We start from the raw sequence: 17,654 nt of genomic DNA, 5'->3' as shown, positions 1-17,654 counted from the left end.
ATACACATAAGCTATTGTAGTTCCTGGAACATGTACCATGAAAAAGAAATGTTGTGATACTGTTAATTTTAATAAAATTAGTTCCAATTCATCTCTACCTTTCATATTTCAGAATTTTTAAGGTGGACAGAATTCCTTAATATGTGAACAAGAGTTACATTTAGTATTGCTGTAGATTATGTTAGTGTTTCTTATGTGTTTCATTCGCAATTCATTATCATTAGCAGCAGAATAATGAAGGAAATAGAGATATGAATACCACACTACTTGGTATTGTTTAGTGCAGCCTGTGGAATGCCAGCTCAGAGGAGGAGAATGTGTTCATTCCATTAAACTGAGTGTATGATTCGAGACCTGAAAAAACAAAACCTGTCTTAGCCATTAGTTACCATTAACTCACAGGTTTATTTTATGCAAGGTTGCCTCAGCTCATCTGGGAGTTTGGAGCCATAGTGGAATATACTGAGTATTGGGTTTGGACCTGAACCCTGAGGACTTTGTTAGAGCTTCGGAGGATGACTTGCGGATCCATTCCATAACATATTCAATACCTTGATTTTCTCTCCTTTGGATCTACATCATGAATGCTTAGCCAATATAGCCTGACATTTGATTGGTAAATAGGATGCTTTATTAATTACTCACCCTTATTATAGTACCATAAAATAAACGGTCGTAGCTTCTCAGTTTGGCCTCCATAGTGGTCCGCAATATAAACACAACGTATCCACACATTTATTCTTTAACTTTATGTAAAATATACCATAACACGAAAATAAAAATTATTTTAAAAAATATTTTCTAGTAATTAGCTTTTTTTTCCCAACAAACTTAGTGTAATTATGTATCAGACATGATAAAATGAAAGGTCAATCACTACAGATGCATAATTTCACTCTGATAGATTGCTGTTCGAAAATAGGTTATGACAATTAGATGATTAATTTTCTTCTATTAAATAGCATTATGAGACTTCAGATTACATTTATGAGTATATTCTCTTTAGTGGGAACATAATGGGAGGAAGACCAAACAGAATAGGAATTTGTATCCTTTGTGGAAGGTTCTGAATATACTTATTATCAACTACGCTTGTGAAAATAATTTAAGAATGAAAATCTGTTTGAAAACTTACTATTTGCTCAGTATTCAAAGTAACATTTTAAAGATGTCATATGTTAAAGGTTAAAATATGTGAGTTTGAGGAGCAAAATTCTGGGTATCCTGCTGGCAAAATTTTTTTGGTTCTGGTTATCTGCAAAGTATACACCCCTTGTCAGTTTAAGTAGGGAGTGCCTGTGTAAACATTCTTGTTTCGCCTGTTCCACATAATCATTTCTTGTATCATATTTCTTCTGACCTCGCTATCTGAAACCAATTACAGGAGATCCATTTGGGCTGCATCTATTTTCATAAGAAGCCTAGGCAGCAGTGTTTTTCTCAGAGATGAGTATCAACATCAAATATGCTTCTGAGTGCTTTGTTATTTATGTTTCAGAGAGGTTTTGTAGCCTTCAGCTCTCAAGAATGTGTCACGCTGTGCTGTTTATACATTGAAGATATTAATGGGCGTAGATGTCATTTTTCATTTTAATGTCTCAAATGCAACAGGCTGATAGGTTAAGCATTCCTATTTTTATGGGGAGAGATATGAGTGATGTCTGTTTTTTTCCAAAATGTACATATATTTACTTTGAAAAAAAAAGAAGTTATTTATAAACCTGAGAGTACTTAACATTTTTGGTTTCACTGGTTGTTTCTAAGCTATTCTCAAACAATTTTACTTCTGGTGAGAGTTTTCAGTGTTCTTCAAGAAGAAAAAAAAGTATTGATCTGGCAGGTTCCAAAGTTTTTTCACTCTTAATTCTCATAACGACCCACTCATTACAATTACCCTTTGTCTAAGAGGTTCCTAACTGACATAAAGTTATTACTACTTTACAAGGGTGATATGCTTCAACTTTGCTTAACAAAATTTTTGTTTGTTTGAAATTACACAGCAACTATTAGGAATGATATTTGCAGTAAATATTTTATAGCAAAAGGCACTGAATTCTGGAAAACATGTACTTTCCCACACCCCTGCAGCCTAACAAAAAGTATACCTTTATTATAAAGATTTGTATTCATCTTTTCAAAATATTTTAATTTAATCTGATTCTAATTTTTAAAGTGTCCTATCTTAGTTTTCTTTAGCTTTACTAAAGTTAAATGACTTCATTAAGTGAAGTGCGCCCTTAATTCACAACAAATATGTTTTTGAAAACTAGATATGGCTTGGCTGTCTTAGAAACCTTTCTTGTTATTCATTTGCATCAGACTCAGTCATTATTGAAGGAAATTTTGCAAACATCTTTTGCCTTTTTTCTAAATTAGTTGTTCTTTTTTTTGTTTTTGCCGACGGTGATTATATAAATACCTAAATGGCTAATAGTACTTTATGAATAGCCCTTTTCTATTTACCAATTGAAGTGGACAAGCAATTTTCAAATTAATATTTTATATAATTTGACCCCTAACACCTTATACTGATGGCAGTATTTTATCTCATAATCTTTCATCATTTGAGGAGCTAAAATAATAAATTGGAAAGATGAACTAAATGCCTCTGAGCATTTGTCTATTGAAATTCAGTCCTAAAATGTTGTCCAGAATACTGGAAATAAAAGTGTCATGTGATGCCTGCAGTTAGAATGCAAACTGCCAAAGATTTCTGCTTATGAGTTTTAAATCATTCCTGATCTCTTGGAATTGTTTTTTGTCCTCCCATCTTTTATGTTTACTATAGCAATCTCTACTGCTACTAAAAGAATGTTGATATAGGCAAGTAGTTCTTTTTCATAAGAGTTTATATTGAAAGGTGATTCTTTACTATTTTAAAGATAACTGTAAATGCATATGAAAACCAAGGTACTTTGAAAGTAGTAGCATGTTTTAGCCAGCTATCTTGTGGTATTCCATTATTATCATAACTCCTTTAAAAATGGTATACATTTTTTCTAGTGATATTTTCATGAGCTGCAGTTCTAAATATATCTTGTTTTCTAATGTCTTTCTACAGGCACCAGGTGTTACATATTCCACTGGGTTAATGTTTGGGTTGAGTTGAATGAATACAACGCAAGGTTGTGAAGGAGATAGGGTTCTAGGTTTGGGAGACAAGAGCCATAGCTTTTGACCAGACTTTGCTACTGCTTTGTGACTTTAGTCAAGTTATTGTAATATTGGTTTTTCAGTTACCTGACTACAAAATGTGAAAGCTAGGCTAAACAATTTTTAAAGTTTAGTCCAGTTTTAGAATTCTTCAGTAATTTTTCTAGTAAAAACTGGTCAAATGATCAGAATTTTACAAGAGTTTAGAGCTCCATCAGGTATTGGTAGAGTGTGTAATGAAATCGAAGTCAAGGGTGGTGGGAACACTTAGCCCTAAAAGCAGTATATATTCTGTGATATAGTTCTATTCAAACACAAATTCAAATTGTAAAAAGATTATATTGTAGTTTCCCTTTTAAGTTCTGATAAATATATATGCCCTCTTTACAGGTAAAAAATAATTTATTATGGTGCCAGAGCTCTCCTTTACTTTACTAATTGTTCTCCTTTACCAGAGTTTTACTCATTGCCCGCTAATGGTACCTTTACAGAGACAGTAGGGCACACTGGCATGCACTCTGGTCTGCAAGCCAGGAGACCCTAAACAAAGCGCTTGATTACTCTAGGCCTCATTTTTCTCATTTGCTAAAATGAGGGGGTCAGATTGGATGATTTCTAAGCTTGCTTTTAGTCCTCGTCATTCATGATTCCAGGATTGTAAACTATGTTCATGAGAAGTCTTTAAGAATAATAAACAACTACAGAATTAAATATAAACTATATAAGGATGTGTGTGTGTGTGTGTGTACATATATACAAAATAAACTAATGAATTCAAAGGGAAACATTTCTATGAAAAAAACATTAGGCAAACTTTGTGTGGCTTTTGGAATTAAAGGGGGAAATAGCTGATTTTTTTGATTTTGAGAATTTCGCATAGACACAGCTTAACTCACACTATAGTAATTTCCATTTGAAAAATATCATTTGTCATTATTTTATGAGTTGCCATTAAAAAAAAAGAAAGCTATATTATTTAGGATATCAAGTGAAATTTTTTAAACTGAATTTTGTGATCATAAAATATTTATGGAATTTTGTCTTTGGTCTTTTTTTCCAATTGAACTTTATAATAAAATTGCCTGAGTTCACTGGAATGTGCCACCCTTAGAAACATTTAGGCTGACTTGTAATTACTTGAAATTTATTAAAAACAAAAGGAAGATTGTTGTAAATGAGTGTGTCTCCAAATGTAAAAAGTGTGCTTGACAAACTATGCCAGATCCTGCTATGGGAAGACAAATCAATGTTGTTAGGAGATGTGCTAGGGCATTCAGTTTGTTTACTTTGGTTTCTATGTCTGCCTGCCTTCTCAGAAAACTTGCTTGGAGCCAGACTGTAGCAGCCCTCTCTCTGTCTTTTCATAATTGATCAGGGGATGACTGCCTTCCCTGAGGGTTAAGACGTGGCAACTTTTTCTGTTTGCTCAGCATCTCAATGCAGTAGTTCAAACATTGTTCACACCAGCTGGCAGTGTAATGCCATATGCACATCTTGTCAAAGCAACTGTTGTCATGGATACTAGAAACTCTCTTAAAAACCAGATCATTGATTCCAATCAAAATTGTACTTTTATCAGCTTTGAATCTTAATTATTATAGAAGAATATTGATCTAAGATATTTTTCCCATCATGAAAAATTAGCCTTGTATTCTAAAACAGTGAATAACAAAGTGGGGCAATGATTTATTTTAGTTTTATGTGCTGAAAAATTTCATCATCAGTGTTCATTGAACTCAGTTGTTGAGAAAAACAATGAGTTTATAGTCTCTGAAAAAGTTTTTTTAAATTAGTTTGCACTGCTACCTTTAAAATGTCTCAATATGTATTTTTTATGGCATTAGTTTTTATATGATAAGTTTATATAGCCCACTCACCAAACTGTCCCTCCTCTAGTAAATGAAATGCTTACATTAATTTCTTATGTTAAGTTTTTTATTTTCCTGAGTGGGACAGAAAACATAAAAATAAATGAAAACATCTTCTATTTTGATTGGTATTCTGTCACACATAGAAACAAACCTGATTGGTTGAGTGGTAATTTCTTTGTTCTCTGATTTTGCTAAGAATGCAAATGAAAACCACTCAATTTTATTTGGCATTAAAACTGCACTTTATTTTGTCAAAGGAGAGGTTTCCCCTTGAATTGTAAGTACAAAAAAAGTGTTTTTAATCTTTAGTGAATATCCTTATTAATTCACTTTCAAGATAGTCTGATGTTGATTTGTCAAATTTAATTACAGCTTCCGGTAACACTTGAAGTCTACTGCTTTTGCTTCAAAATTGTAATATGAAAATGCAAATTGATTGATAATTTAAAAGGGAGTGGGCATTTTAGTTGAACACTCAAAGACAAGTTCCTTGTGAAAATGAGGTTATTGATGCAGTTTATGATTTTTTCCTCTTTAAGCACTTTTAAACAAATTACCTTTATTTTCTGCAGGATTACATGCATCTCTGTTATTTTAAGTAAAGTTGTGTATATGTGTGTTATGTGAATTTTTTTCACATTAGAAGGAAAAGAATATTTAATGATTCTCTCTAGAAAGGAGGTGGGATTCTCATACATTAAAGCCTATTACTATTAACTAAGGAGTAACTGATAATTTACCTTTCAACAAAATATTTAGATATTGCTCACTTTTCACTTCTAGGCTCTCCAAGCAGCAAGACAACTTCTCTTACAGCAGCAAACAAGTGGATTGAAATCTCCTAAGAGCAGTGACAAACAGAGACCACTGCAGGTTAGTAAAGCACTCCTATCCTTGGGATCTTACTTTAAAAGATGTTTGTAGTGATTACAGATGTGCAGACCCAGTTGTATACATACAGAAAATTATTACATTTGCATATGTAAGTAATTTTAATTCAAAAAGAGAACTCATTTTATCTTCCTGAAAGAGAAAAATTAGCATAGATTTCAAAAGTTTACAAGGTCACTTTCTGGACAAGTTATGTAGGGACATTTGGTATACATAGGCATTAGGAGTTTTGTATAAAACTCCCTTGTTGGGATTTTAATGAAATTTTATTCACAAACAGGTTAAAATGTGAAATGTCTTCCTTAAAAGCAAAGTTATAGTAAAATGGTAGGGAAGAAACAAAGCAGTCTTAGACAGCCCTTTTGCAGTTGTATCCAAGTGACAAATGCAGAAAACCTCCAGGGTTGCCAAAAAAACTGTTTGAGTTTGCCAAGGAGTTATTGCTGTTGCTACAGTTATAAAAACACATTCTGGAGTTTGTTGTCCTTATTCACTATGTTTGTCCTGTGAAACTGATAGTATGTATGTCTTTTAAAGTAACTTTTTGTTACATAATACAACCATTGTTTTATATAGCTTTAACCAAAATATATAGGACATTAGGGGAAAGAAACATTTTTATAGGGTATTTTTGAAATGTTTGGAAGGTAGAATCTGGAATTGTATAAAACATTATTCAAAATGTTTATCAGTTCTGTTGAAAGATAAGCAATGCTTTCTTTTTTGAATCATGTGTTATGTACACGTCTAATAAGGCAAGCTTAGTTTTTTTTTAAAAAGTCAGCATCTTTCTTATTGCTTTATTTTAACAAAACAATCTTGAAAAAAAAATGTTTATGGCCTAGCTGTCTGTTTTCATTTTCAGGTGTACTCTCAGATGCTAGTAACTAAGTCTTACATGGTGCCCTACTGAAGCTCAGTTTGTGTAACAGAATTATTGGCTACTGATCTACACAATCCAGAAGCTACTCATTACCTAAAAACTGAATTAAATGCATAGTCCCTAGGCAAATATGAGAAGGGAATATATATTCTTGGGAACAAACCATTTTTGTGGGGTGGATGGGAAGAAGGGGTCCTGGGGATAGGGGGTGTGACGTACCGATGTCTGCCATGATTGCAAATGAAAGTTATATTGAATCAGCCTAAGTTTAAGATTCATTTTAATTTTTTTCTCTTTTAAAATAAATTTCACATTCTTTGTTTTAACTACTCAGTAATTCTGTAGTGACAAACTTTCCTCACTATCATATCCCTCCCCAAATAATAACAAGTGATAACGGTGGTTGGAGTATTTCCACTGAATTATCTGATTCCATGAGAGCCTCTCCATACATTTACATGACAGAGAGAAATTTACATAGAAGTCACAGATAGCAAATGAAATGTTTATCCTCACTATGGCTTCAGGCTGGGAATTTTGCTTTCTTGTTGGTATAGCAAAGGAGATTTAGATGCTGGCAGCATAAGCCAAAGGTAGGAAAGAGTTTATTGTTTCAAATATCTGAAAAACACTGTATATTGTCCTAATTCTATTTTTATCATATCTCTTGACAAAATAGACAAAATAATAAGTTGTTCCTCTCCAAAGCTAAGTCCAGTAGAAGTTTCTTTATTGCTGGTTACCAGGGTATCTCTGGAAAGAATGGCTGGGCTTTAGCTTTTCTACTTTCCTTTTTTGTTGTATTGGAAGGCAAAAATGTGATACTTCGTTCAACTAAAATATACATAATTTTTCTTGGAAAACACACACACATATAATGTGGAAATATTAATGACTCTAAAATAAGAAATTGTTGCTCCCGTACCAAATGTTTATATAAAAGTTTGAGCAGAACTCCTCAATTTTGTTATTTTATCACCAAAGGGTGATTAATAGTACTATAAATACCTTTTAACAATTTCAGTTGCTAGCCATTACCACAAACTTCCATTGTGTCACTTATATTTAGTGTTTTGTGACTCATATTATTATGAATACATATCCATTGTACATATTATAAAACTGTAGCATTTTATTATTACTTTGTAATTTTAGTGGAATCTAATGCCAAAATGTCATAGGAATGAAAAGTTGGTTGGTTTTTATGAATAAGAAATTAGAAATAATGAATGAAGACTTATTTGTTCACCAACATATACACTGCAATTAATATGAGTCTACAGTTTTAGTGTTTCATAGTACTTGATAAGCTTTTCAACTGGAAACTTGCTGGGATTGTATTGAAAATCTAATAAAAACCTGATAGCATTTTATACTAGCTTACACATGTTGTCAAAGGGGGATATTAGGTAATGCTTATCTTTGCATCTGCAAATACTGTTTAACATGAGTTGCACTATTTGCCACTTATGTTAAAGAAGAGAGTAGAATATCTTTGTTAAAAATTTTAACCATTTAATATGAAAGTAACACTTAACTTCTATGATTCTCTCACAGCCGACTTCTTTTTCTGCTTACCTAAGAGTTTAACCAACTTTTCCTAATAGAGTTGGTGTAGATTATCTTTTAGAATTAAAAAAAGGTAATTGAAAATGTTTCAAAAGCTATACTTGCAAGGCAACGTATTTGGTGTTAATAATAGATCATGGTGGCTTGTACTTTATCAGGCATAACATATTTTTAGAAGACCAAAAGAGATACTATGTGGTTTTCATTTTAAAATATAGTTTTGATGGAGAACTATTTTATAACATTTGAAAGAAAATACAGATTTTCTTAAAAATCTGTTTTAATGGCTCAAGTCACAAGAACAATATTCGGTTGCTTTGTTTTATTCAACTGAATTTCTTTTAAATGTTTAAAAGTGGTGACCAGATTTGAGGTGTGACATGGTAGAGAGAATATTTCTAGCAGACTAGTATTTATCTTTGCAGGTATTTTTCATTTACACTTTTTCAGGTTTTTGTACTACAGATAGCATAGATAGTAGCATATCTAGTGCAAAATGGAAAGAAGAAAATCACGTCTGACAAGCTTGAGTACTGATTGTAGTAGTGATTTCACTTTCATGTATAGATATCTGAATATATGTCTTTGAAACTTGTTTACATATTCTGTTCATTACATGAAACACCAATTGAATAGGTCCAATCAGTAGGTACATTGATTAATGACATATTGATGAATAATATATAAAGATTGTGATGCAAATGGGAGCTGATATTAAACTAAGCATTACTAGATGTTCCTTCTTTACGTTCTTACTATGTATCCCAGAAAAACATAACCTAATAATAACAGCTGAAGACAGCCTCTCATTTTAGTTTGTTTTATTTATCTGTATCTACTCCTGGCACTTCTATGCTTGATATACCCATAGCGTTCCGTAATGAGAAAAGTTAGCCAAAGAGAATATGTAATGCTTTCAATTTCATGAAACTAATTTCCAGATTATTAAAAAGAGTAAATTCACACACACGTATGTGCACACACACACACAAATGCATTTGCATATACATACATGCACACTTCCATAATCTGTAATTTTAAAACTTTTTGTAAAATACATTATCAATTTTCTAGCCTATGACAAATCTACTTAATTTAGTTTAGGTATGAAAATTGGTCGCATTATTGTTCTTGTTACATTTACAGCCATGAGACAGACTTGTGGTTCTTCAACAGCTGTGCAGAGCAGAGACGTAAATTTAAGGTAAATGCCATTGCTTTGCTATCTTAGATGAATATTAGTATATAGCGTTGTAATCACTTCCTTCGTTGTAGGTTAATATCTTATATAAGGTTCTCTTTTCCAATAGGTAATTTTTTTTTTTTTTTATAATTCTGTTTTAAATAGTTCAAGAATGGAATAGTAAAAAGCAAAAGTGAATTAAACCTAGGGGTCTTATTCTGACTCTGCCACAAACTAGTTATATAAGCTTGAGGAAGTCACTCAACATCTTTAAAATAAAGACATTGGGATACCTGATGGACAAAATATAATATTCTGTGGTTAAAAATTTATTTCACTTTTTTTTTTGAACTAAGTGATAGGCATCTTAATGTTTCAGGAAAAGCTGTATCTTGGATGTTAGCTTATGCATTAAGGATTATGTTTGTCTATTCATTTGTTTTCAGTTACAAAGCACTTTATTAACATACCATAGCCAAAAATAATGCTTTGGAATCAAAGTATCAAATCCCATATGTTTGAAAACCATGGTGCAAGTATCATTTTATATAACACCTATGGAAGTTTTGTTTAATGCCTTGAAATAATTTTATAAATTGCTTTTAGGGAAAATCTAAGTTACACAAGGAGTTATTTTACCATGTATTTACTTAATAAACTACATTAAAATATGTTGTGATATAATACAATTTAACAAGTTTCTACCATCCTCTACTTCACTCCAAATTGTTAAAATTAGCATTGTCCAACAAAACAAGAAATTCTGCAGTAAACTAATCAGCATTTCTAAAATTTCATGTTCCAGGGGAAAAAAATCAAAAATAAAGTATAAAATGTATAAATAATGAAATATTTATCCTGGGTTAAAATACTAACTCTGTGGGTAATAGAATTGGACACTGATAAATATGTTTTAGGAAATTATTAAAGTCCATTCATGCAGTAGTAAAGAATGAAATTGAATATTTCCTTTCCAACATTAATATTTGATTTCTAGTTATAAGAATTAGAGAGAAACTAAAACACATTTTGTTCCAAATACTGAAAGCAACATAAGCAAGAAATTTGCAATATGGGTTTGAGTAGGGCAATCTACTGTGATGCAGAAAACTTAGAAAGAATTTTTAAAAGCTGTTTTTTGCTATCTATATTTTCTGTATATCAGAAAAATAAGCAGTATTATATTTTTATATCATAAATTTTAAAAAGAGCTTAATTTAAAAACCACTAACAAGGACAGACTATGCCTTGTGTGGTCCTCATTGTCCCATTCCAGTAAAGAACATTTCTTAAAAGGCAGCGTGAAATGGACAGTCTTGTAGGAATGTTACAGAATAAAATCATTCTTAAAATATTATGATGTTGCCACCTGTAGCCAGATGCACAGGGCTGACACCCTGTGGAGGAGGGTCTGGGACATCCAGTGCATCGTTGCTAAGTGTGCTTGTGTGGAAAACTTGTGAACGATCTACTCATGGCATGGAGGACAAAGAACATATGTTTTGGGGTCTGAAGCCTATCTTTGCCCTCAATTAGTAGGACCTTGGGTAGAGTAACTTGATCTCTTGAAGCCTGTTTCCTTATCTCTAAAATAGGAATAAGGATACCCACCTTGCCAGATTGTTGTGAAGACAAAAAAGAATACTATATAAAGTAGCTAGCATAAATCCTTGCACTTATAATGAATTAATAAATAATTTCTGTTATGCTCAGCTCCAGGAAATTTATATTTAATCCAAGGTAATGATAAATATTCTCTAATATGTTACCTTCCACTTGGTCATAATTGTCACAATTCACTATTCACTATGATATGAAGTGTGCCTAATTTATGAGAAAGCAACAGTGAGTGTTTTAGGTACTACTAGAGTATGTCCCCCTGTTATAGGCCTCCACACCATGTATATGTCACACTTGCCACACATAAACTTATAATGTTTGTCTTCCCTGCTAGACTGTGAGCTCTGTGACAGCAGGGATCATGCATGTCCTGCTCATTTTCCAGTGCCTAACACAGTGCCTAGTGAAAAATAGAGCTCAGTAAATACCTGCTGGAACAATGAATGAGGGGGAGATAGTGTTGAGTGGAGAGTGTGAGGAGGCTGGAGGGGGAAAAAGCTTCATTCATTCAGTGAAAACTGAGTATTTATGTGTAATATCCTCAGGGACTTATGATTTGGTTGAGGAGACAGTAATACTTGCACACAAATATCAGGGCACAGTGGCTGTGCTATGGGAATCAGAAAAGCAGAAAGTGCTAAAAGTATTTTACTTTATTTTACTGAGTATAGTTGACTTACAATATCATATTAGGTTCAGATGTGCAACATAGTAATTTGATTTTTTTTTATAGATTACACACCATACAAAGTTATTTTATAAAGTATTGACAATATTCTCTGTGCTGTGCATTGCATCCTTGTAACTTACTTATTTTATAACTGGTGGTTTGTACCTCTTAATCCCAGTCACCTCTTTGACCCTTCGTCCTACCCCTCTCCCCTCTGGTAACCACTAGTTTGTTCTCTGTATCTATGAGTCTGTTTCTGTTGTGTTATATTTATCTGTTTTGTTTTTTAGATTTCACATGTAAGTGAAAATATACAGTACTTGTCTTTCCCTTCTGACTTATTTCACTAAGTGTAATACCCTCCAGGTCCATCCATGTTGTCACAAATGGCAAGATTTCATTCTTTTTATGGCTAACATAATCACATCTTCTTGATCTGTTCATCTGTCAGTGGACACTTCGGTTGTTTCCATAGCTTGGCTATTATAAATAATGCTGCTATGAACACTGTGGTGCATATAACCTTTTGAATTCATGTTTTCTTTTTTTGGATAAATACCCAGGAATGGAATTGCTGAATTGTGTGGTAGTTCTATTTTTAATTTTTTGAGGAGCCTCCATCCTGTTTTCCATAGTGGCTGCCATGATTTACATTCCCACTGACAGTGTATGAGGATTGCCTTTTCTCCACATCCTCACCAACACTTACTATTTCCTGTCTTCTTGATAACCATTCCGACAAGTGTAAGATGATATCTCATTGTGGTTTTGATTTTCATTTTCCTGATGATTAGTGATTTTGAGGCTATACACATTTTAAAAAGAAAATTATTAATTCAGGGTCAAGTGATCAGAGAAGGCTTTGTGGAGAGGTAGCATTTATTTTAGGCTTAAAGAGAGGGAATTTGGTAGATAGAGAAAGTAAAGGACAATTTTTGATGGAGACATTTTCAAAAGATGTCATCAAAGATGTAGAGATGGGAAATGGTGAGGTCTGGTTAGGCAAGAGTAAGTAGTTTGTTTTGACCAGCATAGAGATGTCACACTAGAGGAATAACGAATGGATTGGAGGGCTAGACGTATACATAGCCAGTTGTATACAGCCTGACATGTCAAGCTAATGAGTCTGTACTTTGTGATTTAGGCAGCAGAGGTTGTTAAAGGTTTTTGATGAGGAAGTGACACAATGAAAGCAGTGTATTGTGTGGAGATCTAGTCAACAGTGGTGCATCTGGAGGATGCTTTGGGGGAAGGGAGTTGTGAGAGATCTGGAATAAGGTAATCTTTAAAAAATTATTGAGGCTGGCATTTCATGAATTGAGCTTTAGAAATGTTGAGTTTGAGGTGATGGCATGAAAGTAAATGGAAAGAGCAAGCTTTTAGAAAATTAGAGTTTGGCAGAGAGGTCAGAGTTAGAGACAAATATTTGTGAAATAATCCAGAAGTGATGGATGAATCCACGAAAGCAGAGGAGATTTCTGAGAAAGATAATCTAAAGAGGAGCTCACTAACATCGACAATTTTTAAAGCAAGAGGAAAAAGAAACAGACGAAAGTAAAGAGGGGGAAAGAAGAATCAAATTAGCTTTTACTCTATTGAATAAGGTCAAGGAAAGGGAGAGTTTTTAAAACACAGAGCTTGTCAACCACATCAAACAGTGACCATGAGGATGAGCATTTTCATACATGCACTGTTGAACTGCAACACTGATAATTTCTAACCCTCCTCTTTTTATCATTTGCTAGTAACTCAAGATCTGCAATGCTAATATTATCATTAATGAATGGAAAAAACCTTACTTTAATATACATGTTAAATAGAAGATAGATGATAAATGTACTTTTACTTCCCTGATTGCTGTGTTTCCAATCATATAAGCAAATGTATATTGCATATATAATACTGAGTTCCCATAAGTTAAATCTGGGAGAAAACTGCTTTCTAGGAGGTCACATTTTCTCTTTTCTTAGCTACCCAAGCACTTGCCTCTTTCTGTAATCCATTAGGATTTTAAGTATATATTCCCTTGACTTCTCTTCCTTAACTAAAGTAAGAGGAAGAAAGAAATAGAACATTAATATTGTTAAGGGAGCTCTCCATAGGATTTAAGACTTAGGCTGCGAATTTTACCTTAAGATGTTTGGAGGTGTTGTACAAGCTAAATTGAATGACAAAGTGAAGAACAGTGTCAGTACATGATTAAAAACAAAAAGTGAAATTATTTTGAAATTCACTTACATTTAAGATGCATTGTGTTTCCTCTGTGGATTCTATTCATATCTATAATCCTGCATTCTCCATTTCTACTTGGTTTTCTTAAAATTTCTCTGCTACCTTCACCTTTTCCACTGTAGTTTTTCTTCCTTTGCCATTCCGTTCTTTCCTCTCATCATGTAATCTTGTCCATTTAACTTAATCTCTGTCCCTTCAGGCCCCATATTGAGAAAAGAATAACTTTAAGTGCCTTAATTATTTAATTCTATCTTGAACCTAAAAGGTATTCTAGCATATCATTTTACTAACAAAGTAGTAAAACTATGTGACTTCTTAAAATCCAGTATCCAATATTTTAGTTCTTATCTTGCCCCAAGAATAGAATAGTTTCTTTTATGCTATTTTACATTGTAGTTTTAGTATGAAAGCAGCTTTACCCTTGAATATCTCAGATACTTAGGAGGACCTGAAGCATTTCATATAGTGTGAGAAATCTCCTGTTACTGATGACATGTATAGGTGGCTCTTTCAAAGTCAACCATCAAAATGGTTTTATCCTTCCTTCCTTAAATCCTTTTGCCAGACTTCCCAGAAAACTTATTAAGAAATTCAAACTAGAATTGCTTGGGATGGTTGTATTAAATGGCCAGTTTTTCTAAACAGATCTTAGGGTGTGCATGATACTTTTAATAACAGTGAATCTGGAAGCACGGCATTTGAAATGATCAAACAAAAGTGTAATGAATTGTTCTTTCAAAAATATTTGTCACTGTACCTTAATATGAAAAGCATATAAGCTCATCATAAGAATCTAACATGATTTTTAAGTTAAATTATGGTTGGTCACTACGTTATTTTTCCCAAAGGCACTTAATAAATGTTAATAAATTGCTATAGTGTAGTAGGTATTTTAAGATGAAAATTATGTTCTCTGATTAGATGAGGATGAAACCACTCATGAGAACTAATTATAGTAGACCCTTGACGTTCACAGGGTATGCAGCCTGAGATCTTCATGAACCCTCAAATTCAAGAAATTTCCAGTTCAAAAACATGAGAGGTCTGTGCAGTCTTTCTTCCAAAGACTGTCCTTACTCTGAATCAAATTACCATCGTCACGTGCAGAGTGTAACACAAGTTAACTTCCCAACTTTCAGTAAAATTTACCTCTTGATTAATGTCCGTTTATTTTAATGAAACAGTTTTTTTCACATCGCCGGTTTTTCTACGTCAGTGAGAACAGGTAGAGAACAGCAAAGCTATATTTATGATGGAAGGAACCACAGGAGTGGAGGAGGTAGTTTGTGTGTGTGAGAGTCAGCAATCTAAAGACTAGATCAGCCCCCCAGCATGCTTGATTTAGTTTCATGGCTTGACAAATTCCACAGGTGTAATGTCTTGGAACTTTGGGGTAATTGGAAAATAATCAGACCAATCCTCAACATCAGTGAATTTTAGGATCTTGCAATGTAGCATCAATGAGGAAAATCTAAAGTGAACAAACAAGTTCCCCGTACTTTCTCTGCTGATATTTTATTTGAAGAATTGAGAGAGGCACTCAATATTAATGTTAATATTTTCGTCCTTCTTACTTGTAAATATCCAATAACATCAGTAGATAACCTGGGCTATTCTTTCACAGTAAAAGTTGCCTGGGACGTTTTTGAAAGGCATGGGGGAAGGCTGTGTCTGGGGTATGAAGAGACCCCGTAGAAGTTCAGTAATGAGTAGAAGCTTTATTTTAGTAACCATTGATTGTCGACTGGTTTGGCCCCGACATTCTGAGCTTGGTATTTTATCCCTCAAATTAGGGAGCCTCTGTTTAGATTCAGTTCACAGTTGAAGGTCTTGAATCACATCCAGCTTGGCTAAAAGTTTTTGGTGGTTATTTAAAAAGAAAGGATTTGTTTGATCATGCCGATTTTTTATTGTTCTATCATCGTAAGCATAAAACCTGCAGGACCTAGTAGTTAAGCATCTTGATAACACAAAACAAACAGACAATTCCTTTGCACAGTATATAAATTCTTAACACTTCTAATGCTAACACTTGCATTGCTGTAAAAGCTGCCACTTTGATATCTTCTATTGCTAGTGCTACTGCACATTCTAAAGTGACAAACCAAGGAACACATTCAACATTATGATGTGCTGACATGAGGAAAATTTGTTGTCTCACAGAAAAACTGGAGTAAATTCTTCAATAAAATATCCTTGTAAAAACAAACAACCTCAAAGGAGAAAATCATTCTCTCTATTCCACCTTCTTCCCATAGAACCAAGCATGTAATAGACATTTTTGTTTTATAAATTTATTTATTTATTATTATTATTTTTTTGGCTCTGTTGGGTCTTTGTTGCTGTGCACGGACTTTCTCTAGTTGCGGCGAGCGGGGACTACTCTTCATTCCGGTGCGCAGGCTTCTCGTTGCCTTGGCTTCTCCTGTTGCAGAGCGTAGGCTCTAGGCACGTGAACTTCAGTAGTTGTGGCGCACGGGTTTAGTTGCTCTGCGGCATGTGGGATCTTCCTGGGCCAGAGATCGAAGCCGTGTCCCCTGCATTAGCAGGCGGATTCTTAACCACTGAGCCACCAGGGAAACCCCTAGACATTTAAAACATATTCATTGGTGATTAAAATACGTTTAGAGTTCTAGTTTCTCAAAAGTGTGGGCATCGTTTACACTTTTTGTTTTATTCCAGGAGAATTGATTTCCCTTCATCAATAACCATCGCCACTCCCCTACATAGTCTTAGAGTTCACTTAGGCTAGTGATAGTTTTTAAATCTAAGAAATTACTTGAAAATCTTTTAAAAATGGAGAATCTTGGGTTCATCCAAGAATATTGAGTTAAAATTTGAGGGGATGGGATCTTAGAAAATCAAAATATTTTAAACTCTCGAGATTCTAGTGCAGCTGGTCTATAGAGTAGTATGTAGGCACCCTGCAACTCTTCTGCAACAGGAGAGTGGTTCCCTGTAATAAAAAGTACTGAGTCTGAATTCTTATTAATATACTGTCATTGTCCCTCTCAGGGACTCAGTTTTCCAACCTACAGAATTAAATGACTGTAAACTAGTGATATCTCAGTTTCCTTCCAGACTCAGCAGTCTTTGAATCTGAGTCTTGTGTTTTGTTTGCTTGTTTTTTATATATGTCTTTAAATCTGAGCTAACTAAAAAGGTCCCTGAGCGGGTTTCTTGAGATACCTCTCTCTGTTCCTTCTTTCCAGGGGCATTTTCAACAACATTGTGAGAATTTTATTTTTACTATCCTTAGTTCTCAGGTACAATTATAAGATCTTATCTTTGACTTTTTAAAAAATAATGTCTGCTTTCTAAAGTCCTCAGTATATGTCCGCTATGCCCAATTGGCCTTCCTTTAGATATTAGAAACCTTAAGGAAAAAAAACTCATTGTCTTCAAAGATAGCTGTCCCGTGCAGTGGTCCTGCAAGCTGATCTCATTGTCCGCCACCCAGTTTTTACATATTATATGAGCAGCAGTGTCAAACTACTTATGGTTCCTCCAAAATTGCTTCATGTCTCCATACAGGTGACCTTGCCCTTCTCTTTTGTCAGTATGCCCTTCTCTGCCTTTCCA

At 33.7% G+C, this 17,654-nt stretch overlaps 1 protein-coding gene across 12 annotated transcripts in view; it reads left to right on the top strand.

Annotated features, from left to right (window-relative positions):
* FOXP2 (forkhead box P2) overlaps nt 1-17,654 on the top strand; it is a 531,392-nt gene that overhangs the window by 372,911 nt on the left and 140,827 nt on the right. For 10 of the 12 annotated variants that reach the window (XM_057550253.1, XM_057550257.1, XM_057550256.1 and 7 more), the window contains one exon: nt 5,808-5,897. In XM_057550253.1, coding sequence (XP_057406236.1) covers nt 5,808-5,897 — 90 coding nt within the window. Of the gene's footprint in view, nt 1-5,807; nt 5,898-9,513; nt 9,572-17,654 lie in introns of those variants that run through there. The other 2 variants (XM_057550258.1, XM_057550259.1) reach the window with 2 other exon arrangements.

Source organism: Balaenoptera acutorostrata, chromosome 7, assembly GCF_949987535.1.
Source record: "Balaenoptera acutorostrata chromosome 7, mBalAcu1.1, whole genome shotgun sequence".
Taxonomy (NCBI): domain Eukaryota; kingdom Metazoa; phylum Chordata; class Mammalia; order Artiodactyla; family Balaenopteridae; genus Balaenoptera; species Balaenoptera acutorostrata.
The sequence above is the reverse complement of the archived record's forward strand: the minus strand, read 5'-3'. Positions and strand labels throughout refer to the sequence as shown.